We start from the raw sequence: 21,390 nt of genomic DNA, 5'->3' as shown, positions 1-21,390 counted from the left end.
TTTGCGTTGGTCTAGTTAAATGCTTGTGCACATATCTTCATCATGTCTGTAAACTTGAAACCAAACAATTCTTTCGTTTGATCTGAAAGTTACTGTACTGTGAGATTCAATAGAGATCCAGTTTGCTTTTTCTCAGAACTCTGAAGATTACATGAGTTTCACATGGCGGTCTTCTCAAAAAGTTGAGCCAGATTGGACCAAGCTTTGCTCTTCTTTTTAAGTCTGGTCAAAACGCCGACAATGTTCTCTTTTTTGACTAATAAAAAAAAAATCATATTTTTCCACATTTCTCTTGTCTTTATCTACTTCTTTTCTCGTCAGGGATTCCCTGTAACGCGGCAATCCTGACAAAGAAATATCAGGAAAAATTTGAGAGAAGCAGAGAGCAATACTTTGAGATTAGGTAATAATAATATTGCTAGAAGGGGTTTTTCTCCCGCTTCTCGATTCTCTCAGTCTCAGCACGTAAGCAAACCCAGAAAAAAACAATTGTTGATTAATGGCTGCTCATTGAATCTCCGCTTCTTCTAATTCTCCTCCTGTTTATTGAATTCTGATGTCTAATCAACTGTACAGTTTTTGCTGATATTGTTGCCTTATTAAGAAACTCAGCAGATTTTGAGATTTTGTGATTCAATGTCTACTTCGAGTAGCATTTGTGTCTTCTGTGTTAATTTTTCTATGTCAGTTTAGGAAGTTAGGTCGGCGAAATGAGTACAAAGTTCTGATTTTGAGCAATCTTCTTGTCCTTAATAGATTTCTGGTTTACGCAGCCTTGTAGTTGATAAGAACAACGTTCTTCTTTGGTCCAAGTTCTTGATTTCGACAAAAAATTAAAATTCTCATAATTGATCCATTCAATTTGACAACCTCTCTTTGCTCTTATTACAGGAAAAACAAAATTATAAATATAGTTTCAGGCGTCATTTGAGTGGGATTCTTTCTGCTGAGAGTTTTTTTTTTTTTTTGGGAAATCAAATGCCGGAGGAAGATTTGGTAGAACTTAAATTCCGGTTATATGACGGTTCAGATGTTGGCCCGTTTCAGTACTCTCCAACCGCCACAGTCGCAATGCTCAAGGAGAGAATCGTCTCTGAGTGGCCTAAAGGTGAGAGCTAGAGTCTTTACCCTTTAGTACAAGTGCTCTTGAATACTTTAGATTTGGTGTTTAGTAACCTTTTTGTGTTTGCTTCACCCAATTTTTTTCAGTTTCTTAAACGGCTATTTGAGCTTGTGATCACTGTCTTTATAGTTTCTTCACTTATAGCTTGAAAGACAAAGATCAGCCATAACTCATAGGCCTTTAATGGGATCTGATTATATTACTAATCCACATGTCTTAAACTACAAAACATATCTTTAGAGTCTATGACGAATACAGTTTTGTTCTCTTTCTGCATTCAATAAAATCTTCATTTGTCACATTTTTTCCTACTATTGGTATCTATTGACTAATACTTGATTCTGGGGGTTTGAATGTGCTGTCTCTAGACAAGAAGATTGTTCCGAAATCAGCTAGTGACATCAAGTTGATAAATGCTGGTAAGATTTTGGAGAATGGTAAAACTGTTGCACAGTGTAAAGCTCCATTTGATGATCTCCCTAAATCTGTCATTACAATGCATGTTGTGGTGCAACCGGCTCCAACAAAAGCCAGACCAGGTACAAATATCTCTGCGAACTCTTCTTCTTGAAATATCAACAAAACTCCTAATATCATTGTTTGTTCCTCTCTTCTATTGCAGAGAAGAAAATCGAAGAGGAAGAAGCCCCACAGAGAAGCTTTTGCTCATGTACGATAATGTGAGAACAAGTCCCAAGTCTAAAGTCTGGAAAAGACTCAAGTTTTGCGTCTATTGTGGGTTTTGCTAGAAGAGTCTCAAAAACATAAATTACCATTTTCACGCTTCTTATTTTATATTCATCACAAGTTCAAAGAAAGCTTCATCAATGGCGTTATAAAGCTCTTCTATTGAAGTTTGTGATGAAACGTGAAAACTCTTGTTCAGAGCATTCTTATATAAAAGATTAAGAGTTTTTTTTTCCTTTCTGTTTTCAAGAACTCTAGTATCTTTTCCAAGAATTCTAGCATCTCTGTAACATATTTTGTTGTATGCTTCTGTTCATCTTTAGTACACCTTAAGACCATGTATCAACACATCTTTATCTCGTCTATCACTATGCAAAAACCAGTAGTAAACCGGTACTAACCGTTGAAGATACCACATTTTTGGTTCTTAAATTACAAGCACTTTGATATGTATATGGTCCATGCATAAGACACAAGTGGCAGTACCTTTCTCTTTACTTTCCACTTTCCAGATAGCCAATATTTGGGATTTAGATACAAGAATCCAAAAGAAACACAGAGCATGAGATCTCAATAAATGTCCTTTCACCTAACCTGCTTATCAATGTCTCTTCACTATCTTCCACTTACTTCCTCTCATTTATAACCTTCACTTTCACTCAGTGTCTTTCCACTATCTTCTCTGCTTTTGCCTTTAATACTATTCCCTTCCTCTCATTTATAATCTTCACTCCAAAATGCGCCTCTCTTTGTTGCGCCATCACTTTCGCTCGATTGTCCTCACATTTAATGCTAAGAGACACGTCTCCATAAATCTTTTGTACTTAAAAAGGAGGAAGAGACTATAACAGAACCTTGAAGCTATTTCACTGGAGTAGTTCAAAGTCTCTCCTTGTCTAAAACTAGTGTCCTTGTGCCATTTTGTGGTGGTCAAGATGAAGAAGAAACTGATAATGATTTTGTTCATACTCCTGCAACTTCTGTTAATAAACTCTCTATCTCCCAAACACTCATCAGCAAAACCAAAAGCAGAAATCAATGTAATGGGTTTTGTTTACTGTGATGTCTGCTCCAACAACAGTTTCTCCAGACACAGTTACTTCATGTCCGGTAAATAAAAATCCTCACAAAGAAACATCTCTATGATTCTCTTTACAAAAAAAAATTATGTTTCTAATGTTTTTGTGGCACAGGCGTGGAAGTGAGAATAGTCTGCAAATTCAAAGCAGCATCGTCGAGAACAAACGAAGTGATAACATTCTCTGCAAACAGAACCACTAACGAGTTCGGACTCTACAAGGTAGCCATTACTTCTCTATATTGCGCTGACGTGGACAGACTCGCGACTTCTTGTCAAGCGAGTTTGGTCGGAAGATTAAGCTCCTCGGATTCTTCTTGCAGCGTTCCTGGTTATAGAACCACTACGGATCAAGCCGTGTTCAAGTCTAAACGGTCTAGCATCTGTATCTATGGATTCAATGCTTTGAATTTCAGACCGTTCAAGAAGAATCTTGCCTTGTGTGGCAAGAAATAGAGACTTGTAAACCACAAAATTATCTTCTACTCAGAAATAATGTCTACTAGCAAGGAATGCTCGGAACGAAAAATTGTTTTATCTTTTATTAGCATTTATGTTGAAGGATGCATATTATTTTTTATTTGAACAATAAAAGAAGTTTTGAACATCCTGAAATTTTGGTTAAATGCTATAAAACACCCCAAAATTTTAGGAATGCTACAAAGACACGCCACAAACTTACACAATTCTCCTAAAAATTCCACAATTGTTATTTAGAAGAAAAAAAAAATTACAACCTTAAGTTTTTTATTTTGAAAAGATCAAGCTTGGCCCATCTTATTTAAGCAACCAATTCCTTCTTCCATATAGTCTTCTCTATTGATCCAGAACTCTGGTGCGTCCTGCAACATAAACCATTTTGAATCCAATTTTCTCTTAACAATCATTTCACAGACTAGCATTTCAGGGTTTCTGGTTACGTAAGAGAAAGCATTGAACTTTTTTTTTTTTTTACCTTCATGATTCCTGCAAGAACAGCGCCTCCGAGGTATACCATGTGTTTCCTTCTAGGTGGATCCTCGATCCGCAATCTGAGTTTCTGATCGACAAAAAAAACACAGAAAAGAAATGTTAAAAACCGAGGTAATGACTAATGACAGTGATCAGAAACTTATCCGGATGTTTTTTACCTTGAGGCCATCTTTGTTTCCTTTTAGAACTGTATCGAGATACCGATCCTGGATTTCTTTCTCAAGACTGAAACAAAGAGAATACAGAATACATTAAAAGTAAACCAACAAGCTTTTTCTTGCTGGATTATGAAAAACAAACAAAAAAAAAATACAAACCGGCTAGGTAGTCCAGGGTACATGGTGCTTCCTCCGCTTAAAACTATGTGTTGGTAGAGCTGTGAAGGAAAAAAAATAAAAGCAAAGGGTCTGAGAAAACATATAGTTTTAGCTTTGGCTCTTTCTTTTGAAAATGAAAGCAAGCGTGAGAGGCGCACGTACCATCATGCGGTTATCAATATCCATTTCTTGAATACAGCGGAAAACCATGTCTGCCATTCCATCACCTTCAACATCAATGAGTTCCTATAAGAAAAATAAAAGAGGAAAGATTTTGTTCTGTGATCTGCCTCGTGATTCTTAGAGGGTTGAAAGTATTCAGGAAGAGAAATTAGCAAAGTGGGAGATTAAAGATTTACCGGTGTAAAAAGCGCTTCAGGTGCTTGGAATCTTTCAGTGCCTACCTTAATGACCCTCCCATCTGGAAGCTGATCACATAACAAAACACAACAGGTTTAGCAGCCCCCAAAAGAAACTGTAGCGACTGTTGGATGAAAAAATCCCAAACAAAGAAGATGGCAAGAAAATAAAGGATGATAATATTCATTCTTATTATACCCCAAAAAAAACAAAGGAAAGATAGCAAAAATCTACAACTTTCTCTATGAAATCAAGTTCACTACGAATTTACTATCCATTTGGTTCTGATCATAAATCTTGGATTCCTTTCTATTAGCTTAACGTAAGCTAGTTTCTGTTTCTTGCCTCTACTTGCCCAAGAAATTTTGAAAATTTCCACTACTCACAGGTTCATACCAGAGTAGAGAACTTACAGTATAATTCTTGACAAGGATGGTTGTCTCAAGCCCAAGCTGATACTCTCTCTTATAATCATAACTGCAAACAAAGACAAAAAAAAAATAACCGTTTATTTTGTACTCTTGTAATGTATTAGTACGCAGATATTACTGTGAAGAAATTCTTCGCATGCCTTATATAGCAGAGTTTCTCTTTGATTTCCCTAACTGTCTCAAAGTCAGCCGTTTTATTCATCGCATATCTGTTGAACACACAATATTTATTTATTCAGGTTTACCTGATATAATACATATCATCCAAAATGTTAATCAAGCTTTAACATCTAAATTTATGAATTGATTTCTCACCCTCGTCGAGAAAGGAGATCAACAAGATATGCTGTAATGTGTCTGCCAGCAACATTCATTCTTTTGGTAAGATGAGGGAATGAATAGCCGTCAACCACCGGAACCTAAGATATGAAGCGAAGAAAGGTTAAGTGCTCTATAAGCAAGTAAGATTGAATCTGAAGATTACAGATTTCTATAGCTTACCACATGAGTAACACCATCACCAGAATCAATAACCAAACCAGTTAGCAAACCTGAAATCAAAGACAGAAAGGATAATATAAAAGAACTTGCCTAGAAAAAGAGAGAAAAAAAAAAGAATTGCGTGTAAACTCTTTTACAGGTGACTAGATAAACACACGAAAGAAAATCTAAACCTTCAATAATCTCCATAAGCACCTTGAGCATACAGAGTCAGAACCGCTTGGATTTGAATGAAAACGCCGGCGAAGTTGTATTTCTCAAACATTGTCTCAATCTGTTTCACAAACATGAATCAATTACTACTCCAATAACCACCAATGCAATTGGCCACCAAGACTTGACAATATCATACCATTTTTTCGCGATTCTTCGATGGGTTAAGAGGTGGATCCGTGAGCAATATCTTACAATCTGATGGATTGATCTGTTAACAACCAAAAAAGAAATAGTTAACGAGCAAGTCAATAAAGTGAGAAAAGAATAAAATTTCCAGGAGAAGGAATTTACTTTCAGTTCTTTGTAGAAAGCGTGATCCCAGACATGTTCCATATCCTCCCAATTCTGCACAATGCCGTTGTGTACAGGATAGTTTATATCCAATTGATGCCGGAGCTCCGCGCAAGACTCCCCCACAACTATATCCTATATTTAAAACATGTAAATGTGAAATCAAATGTTCTATAAGAAAAGATCTGATTTTTATTAAAGACTTGTAAGAGGAAAGGGCACATATGTACAACCTTCACTTGCTGCTCCATCAGTGATTCTTCATACCGAAGCAACGGTCTTCCCACGACACAAGGGAAAACAGATGTTGGGAAATTCTCTCCAGCAAATCCGCATTTCACATACTGAAAATTTCCAGAAGAACTGACATTAGAGACTCAACAACATAAAGTTGTTCTCAAGCACAATCCAAAACGTATATCACTCAAAACTCCAAGTTATGTAACCCATTACGAAATGGCTTTAGAGAAATATCATGGATAAGCTTCGATTTCAATAAAAAACACGATCTTACACACACCCAAACATGAAAATTTCAAAATTTTGCAATTTTCAGACAAATCCATAACGAACCCCAGCAACAAAATGGAATGTTCGGTCAGATTCAAGTAAAAATCTCGCGGATTCTATGGATTGGGTTCTGAAACAACAGCTAGCAAAAACGAGAAGAGAAAGGAGAAGAAGAGTACGCCGGTTCCGTTGTCGCAAACGACGACGTTTTTGTTGTCCATCTTCTCCGATTTATATGCTCGCTATAGAAACTTTAGCTGTCTTAAGCAATTACATGAATCAGATTTCGTTGATCTCAGAAAATGAAAACTTCTCTTTGAATCGAAGCGAAGAATTACTGTTCTCTACTGGTCGCGATCGAAAACAAATCGATCTTTCGACCAAAACAACTCAATACTGTTTCCTCGTTTCTCTAATAGAACGCGCGTTGTTTTCTCTACGTCAAAACGTCATGTCGTTCAAATGCGAGTACAAAAACGGCGTCTTTTATTTTGGGCTACACAGATGAGATTCTTCATGGGCCGTACGTCACTCTTTTCTTCTTATTGGATAGCAATTAGCATGAGTTATATTTTCTCCGTAACAGTTTGCATGGACCATACAGTGTATTATTTAACAGGTTTTTATTTACAAGCATTATTTATCCACAAATTCCATTTCATTTTTAGGTTGTTCAACTAATTCACTCGTGTTTTGACTTTTCCTCCCTTTCGTCAAATGAGAAAACAGATTTTAACTTTTTGACCCTAGGGTCCTATCTTGAAAAGCTATAAAAGCAAAATGTAAATGTGAATCCAGGACCTGCAAAACTCTGCAACAACTTAGTTTCTGAGCAAAATATTCAATCTAAAATGAAGCTTAAAAAAGCTTATTTAGATCCTAACCCAAAACCTTCCAACGGTTAACTTCACATCGAGCACAAATTAGAAGATGACAAAGATACTAAGAGCAATAACATGAATGAAGATAAGAGTTAACGAACAGAACTTTAAGATCATAGTGAACTCCACTAGTAAGCTCAAAGCCACTGAATTAGAGTATGCAGCTAAGTGTTTTACACTCGATTTAAAACTAAAGTCTAAGTGATTCACAGAAATCGAGCGGAAGAGCAAGTTCATTGGGAATGCTAATAGAAGAACACAATGTGCAAAAGGAGCTATAATGAGTTTTTCCATCATTGTAAGAAACTGTAATCTTCATTCTACTAATGTGATGGAAGAACAAGTATACATTACCATTGTACTATCGAAAAGCCGGTTTCTTGATATTCAAAAGAAGCAACAACACACAGAATACGAAAAAACAAGCCTCTCTGGATCAAACTTAAGACAGACTCCAAAGCTTTAAAAAAAAGGGCAAAAAAATCTCTGGCTGTGTCTATCAACAAACTCCACCTGCAAGTTTCGAACAACAACCGCCAAAAAGAAAATGTCACAAACACTCAAAAATTTGCTCTTCGAGTCTCTCTTGTATCATCATCCTCTGAAAGTTGAAATCAGCTCACCTGTGTTTTTGCAGAGGTTTCAATAAGTATAGACTACCACTCTCACTCAGTATTTAACCCATTTTTTCTCTGTTCTTCGCCATAGTTGTACACTTACAAAAATTTTATCACAAAACAAAAGCCACAAGCTTTTCAAATCCAGAAGGGAATATCAATGTTTTAACGCCCTGAGCCTTGAGAATCATCATCTTTCTCACCACTCTCTTGCTGATGATCTTCATGTGATGGGTTATGATGAAGAGTATGGTGAAGAACCCTACCTTGAGCCTGAGCCAGAGCCTGAGCCTGAGCCTGAGCTTGTGCTTGACCCATCTGTTGATAAATCTGTGTAAAAGACTGTGGATTCAAAACCCCAACATTCCCTTCCTGAGACAACCCTAGCTCAAGTCCAGGCATCTGGTTGTTATTACCACTAGCACCCAAAATGGATGCAAAACTCATAGCACCAATGTTGGAAACACCAGGAAATTCAAACCCAGGAAACCCAATTCTGTAACCAGCACCTTCACTCATCATCCCTGTGGTTTGCACACCAGCTCCAAACCCAGCAACATTTGACCATAACCCAGTTGGTAAACTTGACCTAGAAGCTCCTCCTCCTCCTTCTCCGCCGCCAATTCCCCAATTTGGTCTACCACTACTAGACCCACCACCACCACCGTCTAGGTCATGACTGATCATTAAACCAGCAGTGAGAGACCCACCTTGGTGATGATGGTTAGAGACAGCAGCAGATGCTAAAGCAGAGGCCGGTATGGTTCCTGAACCGGTGGCTGCGATTATAGACGGCTCGGCTTGTTGAAGCAGCCACTGGATTGTTTCGCCGTCCGATTTGTGACCCAATTCTCTGGTCAACTGAAAAATCCTAGCTGCACAGAGCGCAGGCATCCTGATTCTCCGACCCCTACCTTCGACTTTAGTGTGTCTGTCTTTGTTAGAGCTTCTCTTAGGCCCAAGCTGATGGTTTTGATTCTGCTGCTTCTTACTGTTGTTCGCTTCTTTGTCGGAACCGACCACGATCTGAAAATCCTTAACCTCAGCTGATTTGCGATGATTATGATGATTCTCGTCCTTGTTTTCGTCGGAACCCTGATTTCGTGGTGGTTGTGGTGGGTTCAAGAAATTTGGTACTTGGTGTCGATTCGAGTTCTTGGGATCCATCAAAACCAGAGAAGCTATGTGGGGACTTCAGGGTCCAAACTTAAATTTGTCAAAAAATAATCTCTCTCTCTCTCTCGGATTCAATTAAGGGTTTGTGAATTGTGCTGTCTTGAAAAGAAAAGGCATCGACTTTGCGAAAATTTACAGTGTTTTTTATTAATTAAAAAAATTGTTTTTCAGAAATCCAATAAGACCCCGTAAGATCCCGATGCAGAATGGAGAATAATAAAGAAAAAGTTATCATCTTTCGATCTCAAAATGGGTCAAAAAAGAAATGAGAAAGCACTAAAAAGTGTGAGACTTTGGTTGGTTTGTCTTTTTCTTCTTTTCTTTTTACTTTTTTTTTTCTTGTTTGGTTTGTTACGAAAACATAATAACAGAGAGATACTGAGTCACTTAGATTTCTTACCATACACTAACATAAACAGCAAAGTAACCAAACAAGTAAACTCCCAAAAGAAAAAGCAATGACCGTTTCACATTTAATCTTTTAACCAAGGTAATGAGAATCTATAAATACCACTACATGACCCACTAGATATAGTCAAAGACTTCGTCAAGTAGGTTTTTTTAAGGATTTTTTTAATTTTTAATCTGATCATTGCAGATTTTAGAGAAAATGTTATTGTAACTGATGATTTTATTAAAAAGGTTATCAGATTCAACCAAAAAAATTATGGCTAGATATCAATTTTTACTATTCTTTTAATCATAAGACAAGTATGCATATGTGGAAGTCTTTTGATGTAATAATAGTTTATCAAGAATTTAAGGTAGAGGTTAAAAATGCAATTGCTTGCATATTCTTGGTATAAATTAAACAAACTTATCAAGAAGATTTGCTTGTACCTTTACCAACTAAACAACATATATTCTAATATTTTCGCAGCGAAAGGAGTCTCCAAATCCAAACTTTTCCAGTTTGATATAAGTATATTTCTTAGTTATAAACACAGTAAAAAAATTATGTTTTAATGAAACACTTAACTGATAATGGAATTGTGATAAAAACAAAATTGCAGAATTGACTTGCTAACACTTAAACTATTTATTTTAGATATAACTTTGCACAATGAAATATAATTTTCAAAAACAAAATACGGAATACGGAATTCAGTCAGAATTGCTTCGTACATAGCCTCCTTTTGCCGTAAGTAATTTAGAAGGGAAAAAAAGAAAACGTAAATCGTGCCAAAACAGTAGTCAAAGTCAACGTCTTCTCAAAGAAGGAAGTAGCTTGTCCTATCAAGTGGATCAATGGCATGTTGACACTTGGCAGGTCCACAGAAGGTTCGGTTCGCTTGTAGCGCAAGATCTAAAAGAGTGATGAATGATTTTGATTTTTGAGGCTTCCATCATATATGGGGACCGACAACATCATACCATCTCTTTTTTTACTTGCACCTCCTCTCGTATCATCATTCATATCTCTACTCATAAGTCTTAGAGTTCAATTAATCTTTAATTCAGTTAACTACTCTCTATAATTAATGGCATGAGTCTACTATTAATGGCGCTCATAATCACGTTTACAGATTATACGCTATCTAATATTACCTGTCAAATGATCTCTTGCCTAACTTTTTTTAGGAGTAATGTTTTGATATAATAAAATTAATTTTGGAAGACGACATCTCTTTACAAATTAAATAATATTTTTAAATTTGAATTCAAACCCTAACTCAACATACAGAGATAACTTTGTTACTATAATCAGATTTAGCACGCTTACAATGAAGACTTTATAGGTTGGAGAATCAGTTTATATTTTATTTTAAACCTTTTTTTTTCTGTGTTAAACGACCCATAAATCTTTTGAAAACTCGTATGAATGTTTTCTTACATTTTTGTGGTTTTCAGCATATAGTTTATCGTTGATTAGTTGCTGATGGTAAATCTTTCATCGTGTTATTAATGATATTTGGATATATATGATATGTATAAGTTTTTCTTGGCGTATATTTATGATAAGGTGAACAAATAGTCGGCATATAGTTGACTGTTACGGGTGGAGTAAAGTAAATATGGAACTGTTTAGTTGGTGCATGTGAAAATTTGGATTGAATTATGCTCCCAAAGAAGGAGACACACAAGGGCCCATATAAGCCACCACATAACTCCCTTTTTCATTCAAAATTCAGTTGCTATTTTTTGTTTCTTTTTACGTCAGGCATTTTTGGAGTTTTTAAGTCTCCGTACAATATAACTTATAGTATTTGTAATGAAAATGGATCTAACAAATTACATAAAGACATGAGTCAAACCTTCTTTAATACTCCAACCATTTTAAAGTAACTGCTTTTTTGATCTATCTACAAACTAATATCAATAGAATTGGATAGCTACCTCCAACCATTTTCTTTCATATGAGACAGTAACTCGATGATTTATATTAAATTCATTCAAACGGAATATGCTCGAATTTGGCTTCCATAATAAGATGCTTACTCGACCAAGCTAAGTTATGGAGAGTAGTAACAATCGATGGGGCTTCAGCCTTCATCTCACATTGTTGGGTTTATTGGCAGTCTAATATATAGCAACTATCTTCTTTGTCTTAAAATGATGACAAAGTATGAAAGTATCATGTTCATAATAATAGTCTTCATAACCCATAAAACATTTTTCATTTCTGAATACAGTGGGGAAATTAAAGACTTCGTTTCTGGCATCTTGCACATATCAAAAGAGTTCTATCGCTCTCCTACACAAAAATTCCCCTTATACAAGATGTAAAATTTCATTCTTTCCAAGAACCATTAACTTGACATTGATATTGAGAGTATCTCGTCCCTCATTTATACTTCCATTCTTGGTTTATCCCTCGATTGCTACGAAATTACTTGCGCATCTTTTGATTTCAAAATCGTTTTCTTCCCTTTTATCCATGTGAACACACAAAAAAAACACTATTGAGAAAATGGATATTAATGTCAATCATTCATAAGTGCATAAATCACATATATTTGTACTTTATCTTTAATATTCCATTCGAAAATTGGTGGAATTTAATTGGTCAGTCTCAATCAAGATAATATTTATCCATTTTATTCATCCCAAGTCACTATCCTTTATTTTTGTTTACCTCTCACCATTATATTCATTTAATTTGTTTTTGTTTGCTCAATGATTTTGGTATCCGACATTACTCTCAAGAGTTTGTGCCACGATTATCTCCACCATTCGTGCCCCAATTACGGTAAATTAAGGTTGGCTTCACATCATTACAAATTACAATTATAAGTTCTAATATTTTTAAGATTAATTTCTTTATGCCAACTTTTCAATGTATTGATTAACGGGACCATTAATTAACTTGTTGAGAAAACAATAGTACAATAACTCTTAATCCAAGTATCCAACCTACATATACAAACCAAATTTTAACTACCATGTATCTAATAAATCACATAACTGGCTTTTACGAGAATGGCACCATATATCAAGAATTTTACATGATAAGTTAGTATTTTTAAACTTAGTAATTTGGATCCTCGTTACTTTGTTTTACTTTTTGTTTACTTTAGATGTCAAACTACCAATTAAATATTTTGAAATAACCAACTTTTTGTATCAAATGTTCATATTCCAAATTTCCATATCAATGTTTTTTGTTTCAAATTTTTCAATATAGTTTTCTCAAATCTAAAGAGAGAAAACAAGTTGTAATGATTATGAATAGAAAGATCATGACATGTAGCCTAACTAAACCTAGTGGTTTGTGTTACCCAGATTCAACTTCCCATAATGAATTGCATGGTGTTGATAAAAACTATGATTATAGCAAAGTAATTGTGGGAAATTAAACTAGGTTTACTCGGTTACAAAAATTTACTGACGAGTGAGAAAGTGAAACTAGTTAGTATCAATGTGATATGGCTTGGTTTGATTCATGTGTTATATTTAACCCAATGTATATTTATAAAAAGAATTTAAGTCTCACTTAAATCTCTTTTTATTTTGGTTGGATCCATATTCGGATTCGGTTTACTAGACATCTAAAAAATAAAATCATTAAAAAACCACATTAGCACTGATTTTGGACTCGCATTTTGAGTTTGATTCGATTCGTTTTCAGTATACAGTAGAGCCTCTATAAATTAATACTCGATAAATTAATAATCACTATAAATTAATAAATTTTACTGATCCCGAATCGGTTCAATGTTAAAATCCATCAAATTTGATAAAATAATAAGATAATAATTTTTTTGAAACTCTTATGTAAATATATGGTTCCAACAAACATATAAATTAATAATTATATATATATTTATGCAAAAATATGTAAATATAATATTCTAAAATATGACTAAATGGTTTGTTTAAGGTTGAAATCTCATTAGATATTATCTCTCTAAATATTATATCAGTAGCTTTTATTGGTGTTTTACTATATATATTAATAATTTATAATAACTTTTTGATGTGATAATTGATTTTCTTATCTGTAATATTTTTAAATGTATTATAGTGTTATCTTCAATTTTATCATTAATAAACGAATAGTAGCCATGGTCTTTTTATAAATTTTAAACTTGTGAACATGTATATTTTTACATGGATAATCCAATATGATATTAAAAAATATTTTATTGCGATGATTGTTAATTATAATTTACATTATTAGATTTGTTAAAATTTTAAATTATAACATTATTGCAAATAAATTTTTAGAAAATTATAGGTGAAAAACAAATTCTCTCTATAAATTAATAATTATTAACTTATAGATAAATTAATATCACAATAAATTAATAAAATATCATGATTTCCTGTATCTTGAATTCTGGATCATACACTCCTTATGATGATATGATGAGTGAACAAAGGCAAATGGTCCTAAAACCCTCTTTGAGCTCGTGAATTGTGATCTAAGAATGAAAGCATTCAAAGAGACAACATTCTTTGGATAAACAACATTTGAGTAAACTTATAAAGAGATTTGCAACAACGTTTCGTTCCTGCGAATTGAGATTCCAAACATATCTACACAAACATATGAAGACAATTGCTTCAATTCTGGCGGCCACGAGACTTATGACTCGAGAGTTGCGGTTATGACCAGTGTGGCATCAATCTATCTCGCCAAAGACGGTCCAAAGTACATGCAAATGGGAGGATTGATCCTTAAGATCGAAAGAATTGCGGAAGGAATTGTCCAGATCCCATCCCCACAGATCAGCCCTGACGCTACTGCACCCGCAAAGTCGTCTGCATCTTTCCTGTTGATCCGTTCCCATACGAACAATATCACAGTCCCAACGAACATGTCGATGGCGAAGTAAGCTCCTATGTAGAACGGGACAGCCATCGCCATTGGGATCGGGATGAACTGAGAGATCTTAGACGGTGTGACGTCTCTCAAGAGATTCACAACTAAAGCCGCGATGAAAAACCCGTAACAAAGAGCCAAACAATGCTTAGGCAGTTCTGCGAAGCCTTCAATCCCGAGAATCGCCATTTCACGGAAAATCACTGCGTAAGGTGCTTTGTAAGGACCGTTGGGATCTCCAATGTCGAAAGCAGTGTAGAAGAGCCAGAAAGTGAGCGGAGCTATTATACAGCCCATTGCGGTTCCCACAAGCTGGCTTACAAACATGGATTTTGCAGATGATAAAGTGAGGTAACCTGTTTTGAAGTCTTGCATAAGATCAGCTGCGGTAGACACGATTGACATCATTACACCACAGGCAGCTAGACCCGCGATGACACCACCATCACTTCCTACTACGGAAGCTATTATGAAAAGCCCGATCTTTCCGTAGGTTGATGCTAGACTCCAGTCCGTGAGCCCGGTTCCATACGAGTTGCAGAAGGCGAGAGCTGGTGCTATGAAGTAAGAACACAGGACAAAGTACCATTTCAAGGGTGGAAATATCAACGGGATAGTTGCGGTTGAGATAGCTGCTAGACCAACATAGCCAGAAACCGCAAATCCAAGTGGTATACGGTCCTTGAGAAACACTTCATCCCTTTTCTTCTTTACCAGCAGTATCTCAGAGGCTTCGCTGTCATCTGAATTAAGGAATTGGAAAATATAGAGTTTCAGAGGTTAATAGTCTTTGGAAAGTGGCCATGAGAGAAAACAAGATATTGGTTACAACAAGAGCATGTGAGACCATTTTACCTACAACGTTGGTAACAATGGGGAGATTGAGGTGTCTAGAGCTATTGCTGCATAGTTCCTTCACAGTGACGAGGATGATCTTGACAAGATTGTAGAGACCGTCCCCAAGGATAATGGCAATGGCGATAAAGACCTTAAAAAGACAGGAATGAAGTAAAAGCATTAATACTTGAAACTTGTCTGTTTTCCTCGCTTTTCACATGAATCTGTGCTTTTATTCAATGGTTTCTAAAAGAGCTGCTTATACCGTACCTTATACCCGTAGAGACCTTTGAAATCGTTGGACCCAAGGTCAGCTGGATACCAATCACCGGCATGCTGTGATACAAATGGCCACAGAAACCCCCAAGAGATGATCGCACCGAGAAGAACCGAACAGTTCACTATATGGGGGCATATAAGACCACATCCAACATAAGTAGGACTGAAGTCAAAGTAAAACCTGCGGGGCAGAAAATCAGGATTGGTTAAAAATTGCACTAAATTACCTCCAAAAAGTATTATACAAACACATTCCAGCTAACCGATCCTCACTTCTCACAAATCATTATGTTAACCGTGGACTTTAAAGCTGTATCAAACTGGTTAATATGAACTTACGTGTTCTTGAATAGCGTCAAACCAAGGGTGGGGAAGTTATCAAATCCACATGAATCTCCAACACCACTGAAGAACCACTTGAAACAACTCCAAACAAAGCTAAGGCTCAGGTATTTTCCAAGACATTTGACCTGGTTCCTGTAGTGAACAATGTTACAGGCACACGTTCAAATAAACACAAGATTTGATTAGAGGAAACAGAGATTGAATGACTCTTGATAATTACCCTGCAAGCTCAGCTCCAGAGTTGGTGTGGAAGCTGTTAATCAGCATTGCTGTGGCGGTCCCACTGGGATATGTAAGTTTGTAGTCCATAACCATGACCTGAAAGAAAGATAAACATATGAGTTAGAAGAAGGATCCAGTAATAGTGATAGGAAGCTACACATTGATTTTTGTAAGATCACAACATTTATATGTAGAGATGCTACCTTGCGTAGTGGAACGAGACTAAAGAGCCCCAAGAAGCTAACTACGACTAAAAACCCAATCATCCACCACAATCCTGGATTAATAACATCCTCTGCGTGGTTTCCAGGATAATCAGCACCAATGAGCTTGTATGTCTTCTCATCCATAGCAATCAAATATGAACCAAATCCTCCTGATATAAAGAAACAAGAGTAAGAAAACGTATGACCAATCCATATCAATCCTAAACAATCATTTCTCAGAAGTAGCTACAAATCACTTCAACAAATCCAACGTTGTGATTCCTAGTTAATCAAATAGATTCCTGATCAAACCATTATCATCCATTCTTAGTAAAATCCCACTAAGCTGAAAAAAAAAAACACAAATCTAGAATAATATGTGTACCGCTAAAGGCGAGGCCGTAGCAGGCGACAACGCAAGTCTGGATAACGGTGTTCTCTTGCTTGGTGAACGGCTTGACGGTAAACCCAAGCTTCGACAAGAATCCGGTCCACGACTTGACGAAGAAGAAGCCGAGTAAACCGGCGGCGACGTTCAACGAAGGGATGATCCCGACCGTCAGATTGAGCTTGTGAGTGATGATGCAGAACAAAGTCCCCAGCAAGGCGCTCACAGCCAATCCTCGGATCGTTATCTGCTCCTTCCACTCAGGAACATGCTCATCATCGTGACCTAACGCCGTCGCGGTCTTCTCAGTCCCCGGCAACAATGACTCCGATATCTCCGCCGATCTAGGGATCTCCGTCCCCATGTTTAGCTACTCAATCCGGGAGTTTTCTCAGCAGATTTCACCAAATTAAGCTTGGAATTTCCCGGCGGGTTTTTCCGAGAAAATGGTTCCGACGATCTAGAGAGAGGGAATCAGAGAAATTGATAATGGCGGAAGAAAATGTAAGTTTGACGAATTGAGGTTAGTTATGGAAACGATGTGCTGAATCTCCAGATTAGACGCTAAGTAGTTAGAAGGTCGAATTGGATTGTGCCACGTGTATATTTATATTCTGTTACGTTATTGTGCATCGAACCGATAAATTTTCTGTTGCATGGATTGAATACGAACCCATAACCATAAATGTAATTTGTTCTTTTCTTCTTTTTTTTTTTTTAATGAATGTAAAATTTTATTCATCAAAAAAACCTCATTTACAATGAAATGCTTTAGCGTTTTGAATTTAAAGAATCAAACAATTTGAAAATTTCTGAAACTTGATGCAATTTAAAAACTCAGTGTAAGTGAGTTGGTCTTGTGGCGAACCAGAGAGTCAGCCCCTCATCATATCGGTGGTCTCCTTTCATTCTGATCGAGCTGAGCCGGTTTCTGACATTCTTGTCAATGAGCCGATAGAGTCCTGCAGGTGGCATAGGTTGCTCGCCATACCTTCGTCTATTTCTTTCCCTCCAAATGTGGTAGATAGCTGCCTGATACACATACCGGAACAGAAATGCTTTTGTTCTCCCCATTCCGGTAGTCTCAAGGAGAGTGATGATATCGCTCCATGAGTTGGTGTAGCTTGCAGCGAGAAGATGTCGGGTAAGTTCATGCCAAATTCCTGTAATTTGTTCTTTTCTTTGTTCCTTCTCGTGTTTAGAACTTTTGGATTAGCAGAGGACGCAATAGTTTCCTTTTTTTTTTTTTTTGTCTTTTGTTTTGCCATATTTCAACTAAATTTTATAACCGTCGTTTCATACTGTATTGAACTTTGTTGGGCTCAGTTTTAATATCGGGCCGTGTCATTCTATTTGTTCTCAACATGTATTTTTACGAAGCCATCAAACCCAGTGTACATATTCCGTGTACATAAGAAACTTAACGAAGTTACACGCTATTTTTGTTTTCGAAAAACCTTCACTTATTAGTTACTAACACAGTAACATAATATATAAGTTGTTATCTTTTTCTTCTTTGTCGTCTGATGTGATCTTTATTCTTAGCTCACATTTTTAATGAAATTCCAAAATCCATGTTGTACCAGTACGATAAGCTCCAATGATTCAAAATCTGTAAGAGTTCTACAACACGGTGTAGATTGATTCAATAGCTTTACTTAGATAGAAAATAAGTTGTTGTTCCTGATATCTCAAATGCGTCTATCATTTTATAAAATATTTACTGTCATATTTGAAACTCCATTAGTGGTGCGATATATGAGCGTTATGCGTGATGTTATAAAGTTGTAACCAATATATTGTTGATATCATCCAATCATATGTTTGTGTCTCGATGCTATACTTCTATTTGTGCACATTCAGCAATCACAAATCTTGGTGGCACACAAAATTGCAAACCTACAACTACATGAAACGTTATAAGAGGTTCAGAATACAAGATAAATTTGGGAACAACCGAACAAAAAAGAAACTAAACACATTTTGATTAAATATTTCATTTGTCCGTTTTCGCATGTGAAATACTGCAAACGATAATTGAGTGTACGGTACAAAGCAATCCCATGTGTAGTGTATCGATCGTAAAGATATCATAACTCATAAGAAGAAGAAAGCTCATAGATATCATTTCCCCATGATTATTGCATCGATCATAAAGTATGCTATAAACCTTTGTGAACCCAAAAAAAAACTACGTACTAGTACTAGTGTCGGTGACGTGGCAGAGACAGGACAAAAACCCGGTCGCAAAGATAGATTCTCTTTGTGCATGGACTAGAGACTTCCATTGCTTGCACGCCTTTTATTTTAAGATTTGATCGAAAACAACATTTCCTTAGAAGATATATCACTTTCCTTTTTGGGGGAAAAAAAGTATGCAAGAATGAACAGTACACAAACAGACATGAAAGATAACTCAATAGTTACGACCGTGTTGTGTCACTTCATGTCATGTCATGTCGATGCTGTACGATTTAAACACGTGGCGGTTTGTGAGAGAAGTTCACAAAACATGTCCAAACAAAAGAGAGAATCAAAGTAGTGGGAGACTCTCTTTAGTCTCTACCTGGCCAGAGACTTCCGTATTAATAATCCCTTTTTAAGTTTTAGCTCGAAAACAACCTTTCCTTAATTTTGTAAAGTCCCATCATACGTGAACGTGCTTATAATATATATTTCAGACATTTCCCACGTAAAGAAAGTCCGATTAAAACGCAAATCACACGATCACTGTTATGGTCCTTATTCTTTTTTCTTTTCTTTTTTAAAGGAAGGAAAGATTGTTATGGTCCTTATTGATACTCATATGTACGTGGTTCGAGTTATAAACTTAGAATATTATATAGATCCTCAACACATTACGACAGAAGACGGACAATACCAAAAAAGGCTCATTTACTGTTCTAAAACTCAATGATAAGACTCGGATCCTTCTAGCTCAAACTTTGACCTACTTATATCTACACCTATATATAGTCCCTAAACCCTACAGAAAACTAAAGAAAAAACAAAAGAACCTGATACTAATTAGGAAGTGAAGATAACATGAAGGTGAGTATATACATATTCCAGTTTCCAAAGTCTAATAAAAACGTTCTTTTCTTTTTGAATACTATTGAGCTATAACTGAACTTAAACCTATCGCTTGTAGCTGCTAAGTTGGATGCGCACTATAAAGCAAAATGGCGTAGACCCATCAAAGGAGTTCAAAGGTTTAATAATATTTTACTTTTATCTCGCATAGAGCCCTTTCAAATAACATATATATATTCATCTTAATACAATGTTATACATATGTCTTTTTTTTGTTGTAAATTTATCCATGTCAACCTATCTTGCAGGTGATTTCTGTTGTCTAAGAGCTCAGGTTTCCTCTGAAGTTCAAGACATCCGTACAAACTCCTTCTCCTTCTCCTTCTCCGGACCATCTCATGACCCGAATCCACCGGAACTTGATGACGAACTCCGGTTTGATAAAAACGGGTTCAGCGGATTTCTGGCGATCGGGACGCTTGGCAGAGATCCTGAAACACCGAAATTCGCAGCTTTGGTTGCAGAAGAAGATGTAGCTGGAGCACAAAAAGAGATGGCAAAGCTCATTACTGAGAAACTAGACAAGTTTCTTGAGGAATACCCTGAGGATACTAGCAGTAAGCGGGTACAGAGATCGAATGCAGAAGGAGATAGAGAATCAGATGTACGTCCAACACAAGGTTATGATCTCTTTCGATCCTCGATTGAGCTTACGAAGAGAAGCAACAAAGTAAAGAAGAAGAAGGGTTTACTGACGAGCCTCTTCAAGAGAAGAAAGACAGTAGAAGGAGAGTGTAATTCCATGGAGAAACATGGCACAGGAGATTTGATTAAAAGGATATGTGCAAAGCTCCATGGGTCTTCTACAAAGAAGAGAAATGATGATGATGCTGTAGATTCTACTCCCAAGAAGAAAGATCTCAGAAAGGTTCAGTCTTTTTAGCATTAAGCATTTCAATCTTACCCAAAGAGATTGGTCGGATAATTCTGATAGTAATTCATGTAGTTTTTGTTTTTGGGTTATAGAGTGTTCAAATCCTCCGAAGTAAAGTCCACCCCGTTCTCTATGCACCTGCAGCAAGAGAGGATAACAAGATAGATGGCAGAAGAAGCTGCATCAACCGCTGCGATCTCAACATCCCGAATCTTAATGAAGGGTTTCTCGTTTCGAGTTCCATCTCTGAAGGGAACAGGAAAGGAGAAAACTGGATCAAGACTGATGCAGAGTGTAAGTCAAGATGCTATACAGAACATTGAACCCAAAGAACACTATTTGGTTTTATTTCCTCTCTCTCTCTTTCAAGAGTTTTCATATCGTTTGCTTGCTTTTGCAGATCTTGTTCTGGAACTGTGAAGACCAACACACATTGCAACAAACCTCCATTGATGTTCCAAGCAATCTGCTATCAAACATATATATATATAAGTCACTGTCTATTAATGTTTGTAGTCAAAAGGCCATGTAGTATAGTTAAAGGCAATGAATAAGAAGCTTCATTTTAAAAAAGGTATAGTACACAAATTTAAACAGCATTCGAAGTAGCAACTATACGCAATTTGGCCACAGGTGTTAACCGCTCATAACCGTCACACCTCTGCTCCAATTAATCACTGCTAATTCTAAAATGTCTAGCCGATAAATCCAGATTTGACC

At 36.3% G+C, this 21,390-nt stretch overlaps 6 protein-coding genes across 8 annotated transcripts; 3 read left to right on the top strand and 3 right to left on the bottom strand.

Annotated features, from left to right (window-relative positions):
* The first annotated feature begins 330 nt into the window (after positions 1 to 330).
* On the top strand, positions 331 to 2,054 carry LOC18013033 (membrane-anchored ubiquitin-fold protein 4). Of its 3 annotated transcripts, none has more exons than XM_006395435.2 (4): positions 331 to 403; positions 892 to 1,108; positions 1,492 to 1,662; positions 1,746 to 2,054. In XM_006395435.2, exons 2-4 carry the CDS (start codon positions 979 to 981, stop codon positions 1,805 to 1,807), a joined length of 363 nt encoding a protein of 120 aa, XP_006395497.1. In that variant the 5' UTR covers positions 331 to 403; positions 892 to 978; the 3' UTR covers positions 1,808 to 2,054. The 3 variants fall into 3 exon arrangements, with proteins under 3 accessions (XP_006395497.1, XP_024007108.1, XP_024007109.1); XM_024151340.1 differs by having other exon boundaries at positions 337 to 465; XM_024151341.1 differs by having other exon boundaries at positions 337 to 1,108.
* A 606-nt stretch (positions 2,055 to 2,660) lies between these two features.
* Positions 2,661 to 3,475, top strand: LOC18011531. Its single transcript, XM_006395434.2, has 2 exons — positions 2,661 to 2,920; positions 3,004 to 3,475. Exons 1-2 carry the CDS (start codon positions 2,746 to 2,748, stop codon positions 3,342 to 3,344), a joined length of 516 nt encoding a protein of 171 aa, XP_006395496.1. The 5' UTR covers positions 2,661 to 2,745; the 3' UTR covers positions 3,345 to 3,475.
* Positions 3,476 to 3,508: 33 nt separating this feature from the next.
* Positions 3,509 to 6,824, bottom strand: LOC18012779 (actin-related protein 2). The gene is made up of 15 exons (XM_006395433.2): positions 6,666 to 6,824; positions 6,210 to 6,320; positions 5,977 to 6,111; positions 5,822 to 5,893; positions 5,665 to 5,743; positions 5,470 to 5,519; positions 5,284 to 5,387; positions 5,109 to 5,177; positions 4,951 to 5,014; positions 4,537 to 4,605; positions 4,340 to 4,423; positions 4,178 to 4,236; positions 4,019 to 4,085; positions 3,844 to 3,927; positions 3,509 to 3,730 (listed from the first exon to the last, which is right to left on the bottom strand). Exons 1-15 carry the CDS (start codon positions 6,705 to 6,707, stop codon positions 3,650 to 3,652), a joined length of 1,170 nt encoding a protein of 389 aa, XP_006395495.1. The 5' UTR covers positions 6,708 to 6,824; the 3' UTR covers positions 3,509 to 3,649.
* Positions 6,825 to 7,631: 807 nt separating this feature from the next.
* On the bottom strand, positions 7,632 to 9,376 carry LOC18012734 (transcription factor TCP20). The gene has a single exon (XM_024151797.1). The coding sequence runs from the start codon at positions 9,149 to 9,151 to the stop codon at positions 8,150 to 8,152; it is 1,002 nt and encodes a 333-aa protein (XP_024007565.1). The 5' UTR covers positions 9,152 to 9,376; the 3' UTR covers positions 7,632 to 8,149.
* Positions 9,377 to 13,923: 4,547 nt separating this feature from the next.
* LOC18012733 (probable metal-nicotianamine transporter YSL6) lies at positions 13,924 to 17,215 on the bottom strand. Its single transcript, XM_006395430.2, has 7 exons — positions 16,701 to 17,215; positions 16,313 to 16,485; positions 16,108 to 16,205; positions 15,882 to 16,019; positions 15,534 to 15,723; positions 15,282 to 15,414; positions 13,924 to 15,169 (listed from the first exon to the last, which is right to left on the bottom strand). The coding sequence occupies exons 1-7, from the start codon at positions 17,065 to 17,067 to the stop codon at positions 14,232 to 14,234; spliced, it is 2,037 nt and encodes a 678-aa protein (XP_006395492.1). The 5' UTR covers positions 17,068 to 17,215; the 3' UTR covers positions 13,924 to 14,231.
* Positions 17,216 to 19,748: 2,533 nt separating this feature from the next.
* On the top strand, positions 19,749 to 21,148 carry LOC18012732 (protein LAZY 1). The gene is made up of 5 exons (XM_006395429.2): positions 19,749 to 19,754; positions 19,855 to 19,915; positions 20,045 to 20,664; positions 20,763 to 20,964; positions 21,071 to 21,148. Exons 1-5 carry the CDS (start codon positions 19,749 to 19,751, stop codon positions 21,088 to 21,090), a joined length of 909 nt encoding a protein of 302 aa, XP_006395491.1. The 3' UTR covers positions 21,091 to 21,148.
* The last annotated feature ends 242 nt before the right edge of the window (positions 21,149 to 21,390 follow it).

Source organism: Eutrema salsugineum, unplaced genomic scaffold, assembly GCF_000478725.1.
Source record: "Eutrema salsugineum unplaced genomic scaffold, Eutsalg1_0 scaffold_6, whole genome shotgun sequence".
Classification (NCBI taxonomy): domain Eukaryota; kingdom Viridiplantae; phylum Streptophyta; class Magnoliopsida; order Brassicales; family Brassicaceae; genus Eutrema; species Eutrema salsugineum.
The sequence above is the reverse complement of the archived record's forward strand: the minus strand, read 5'-3'. Positions and strand labels throughout refer to the sequence as shown.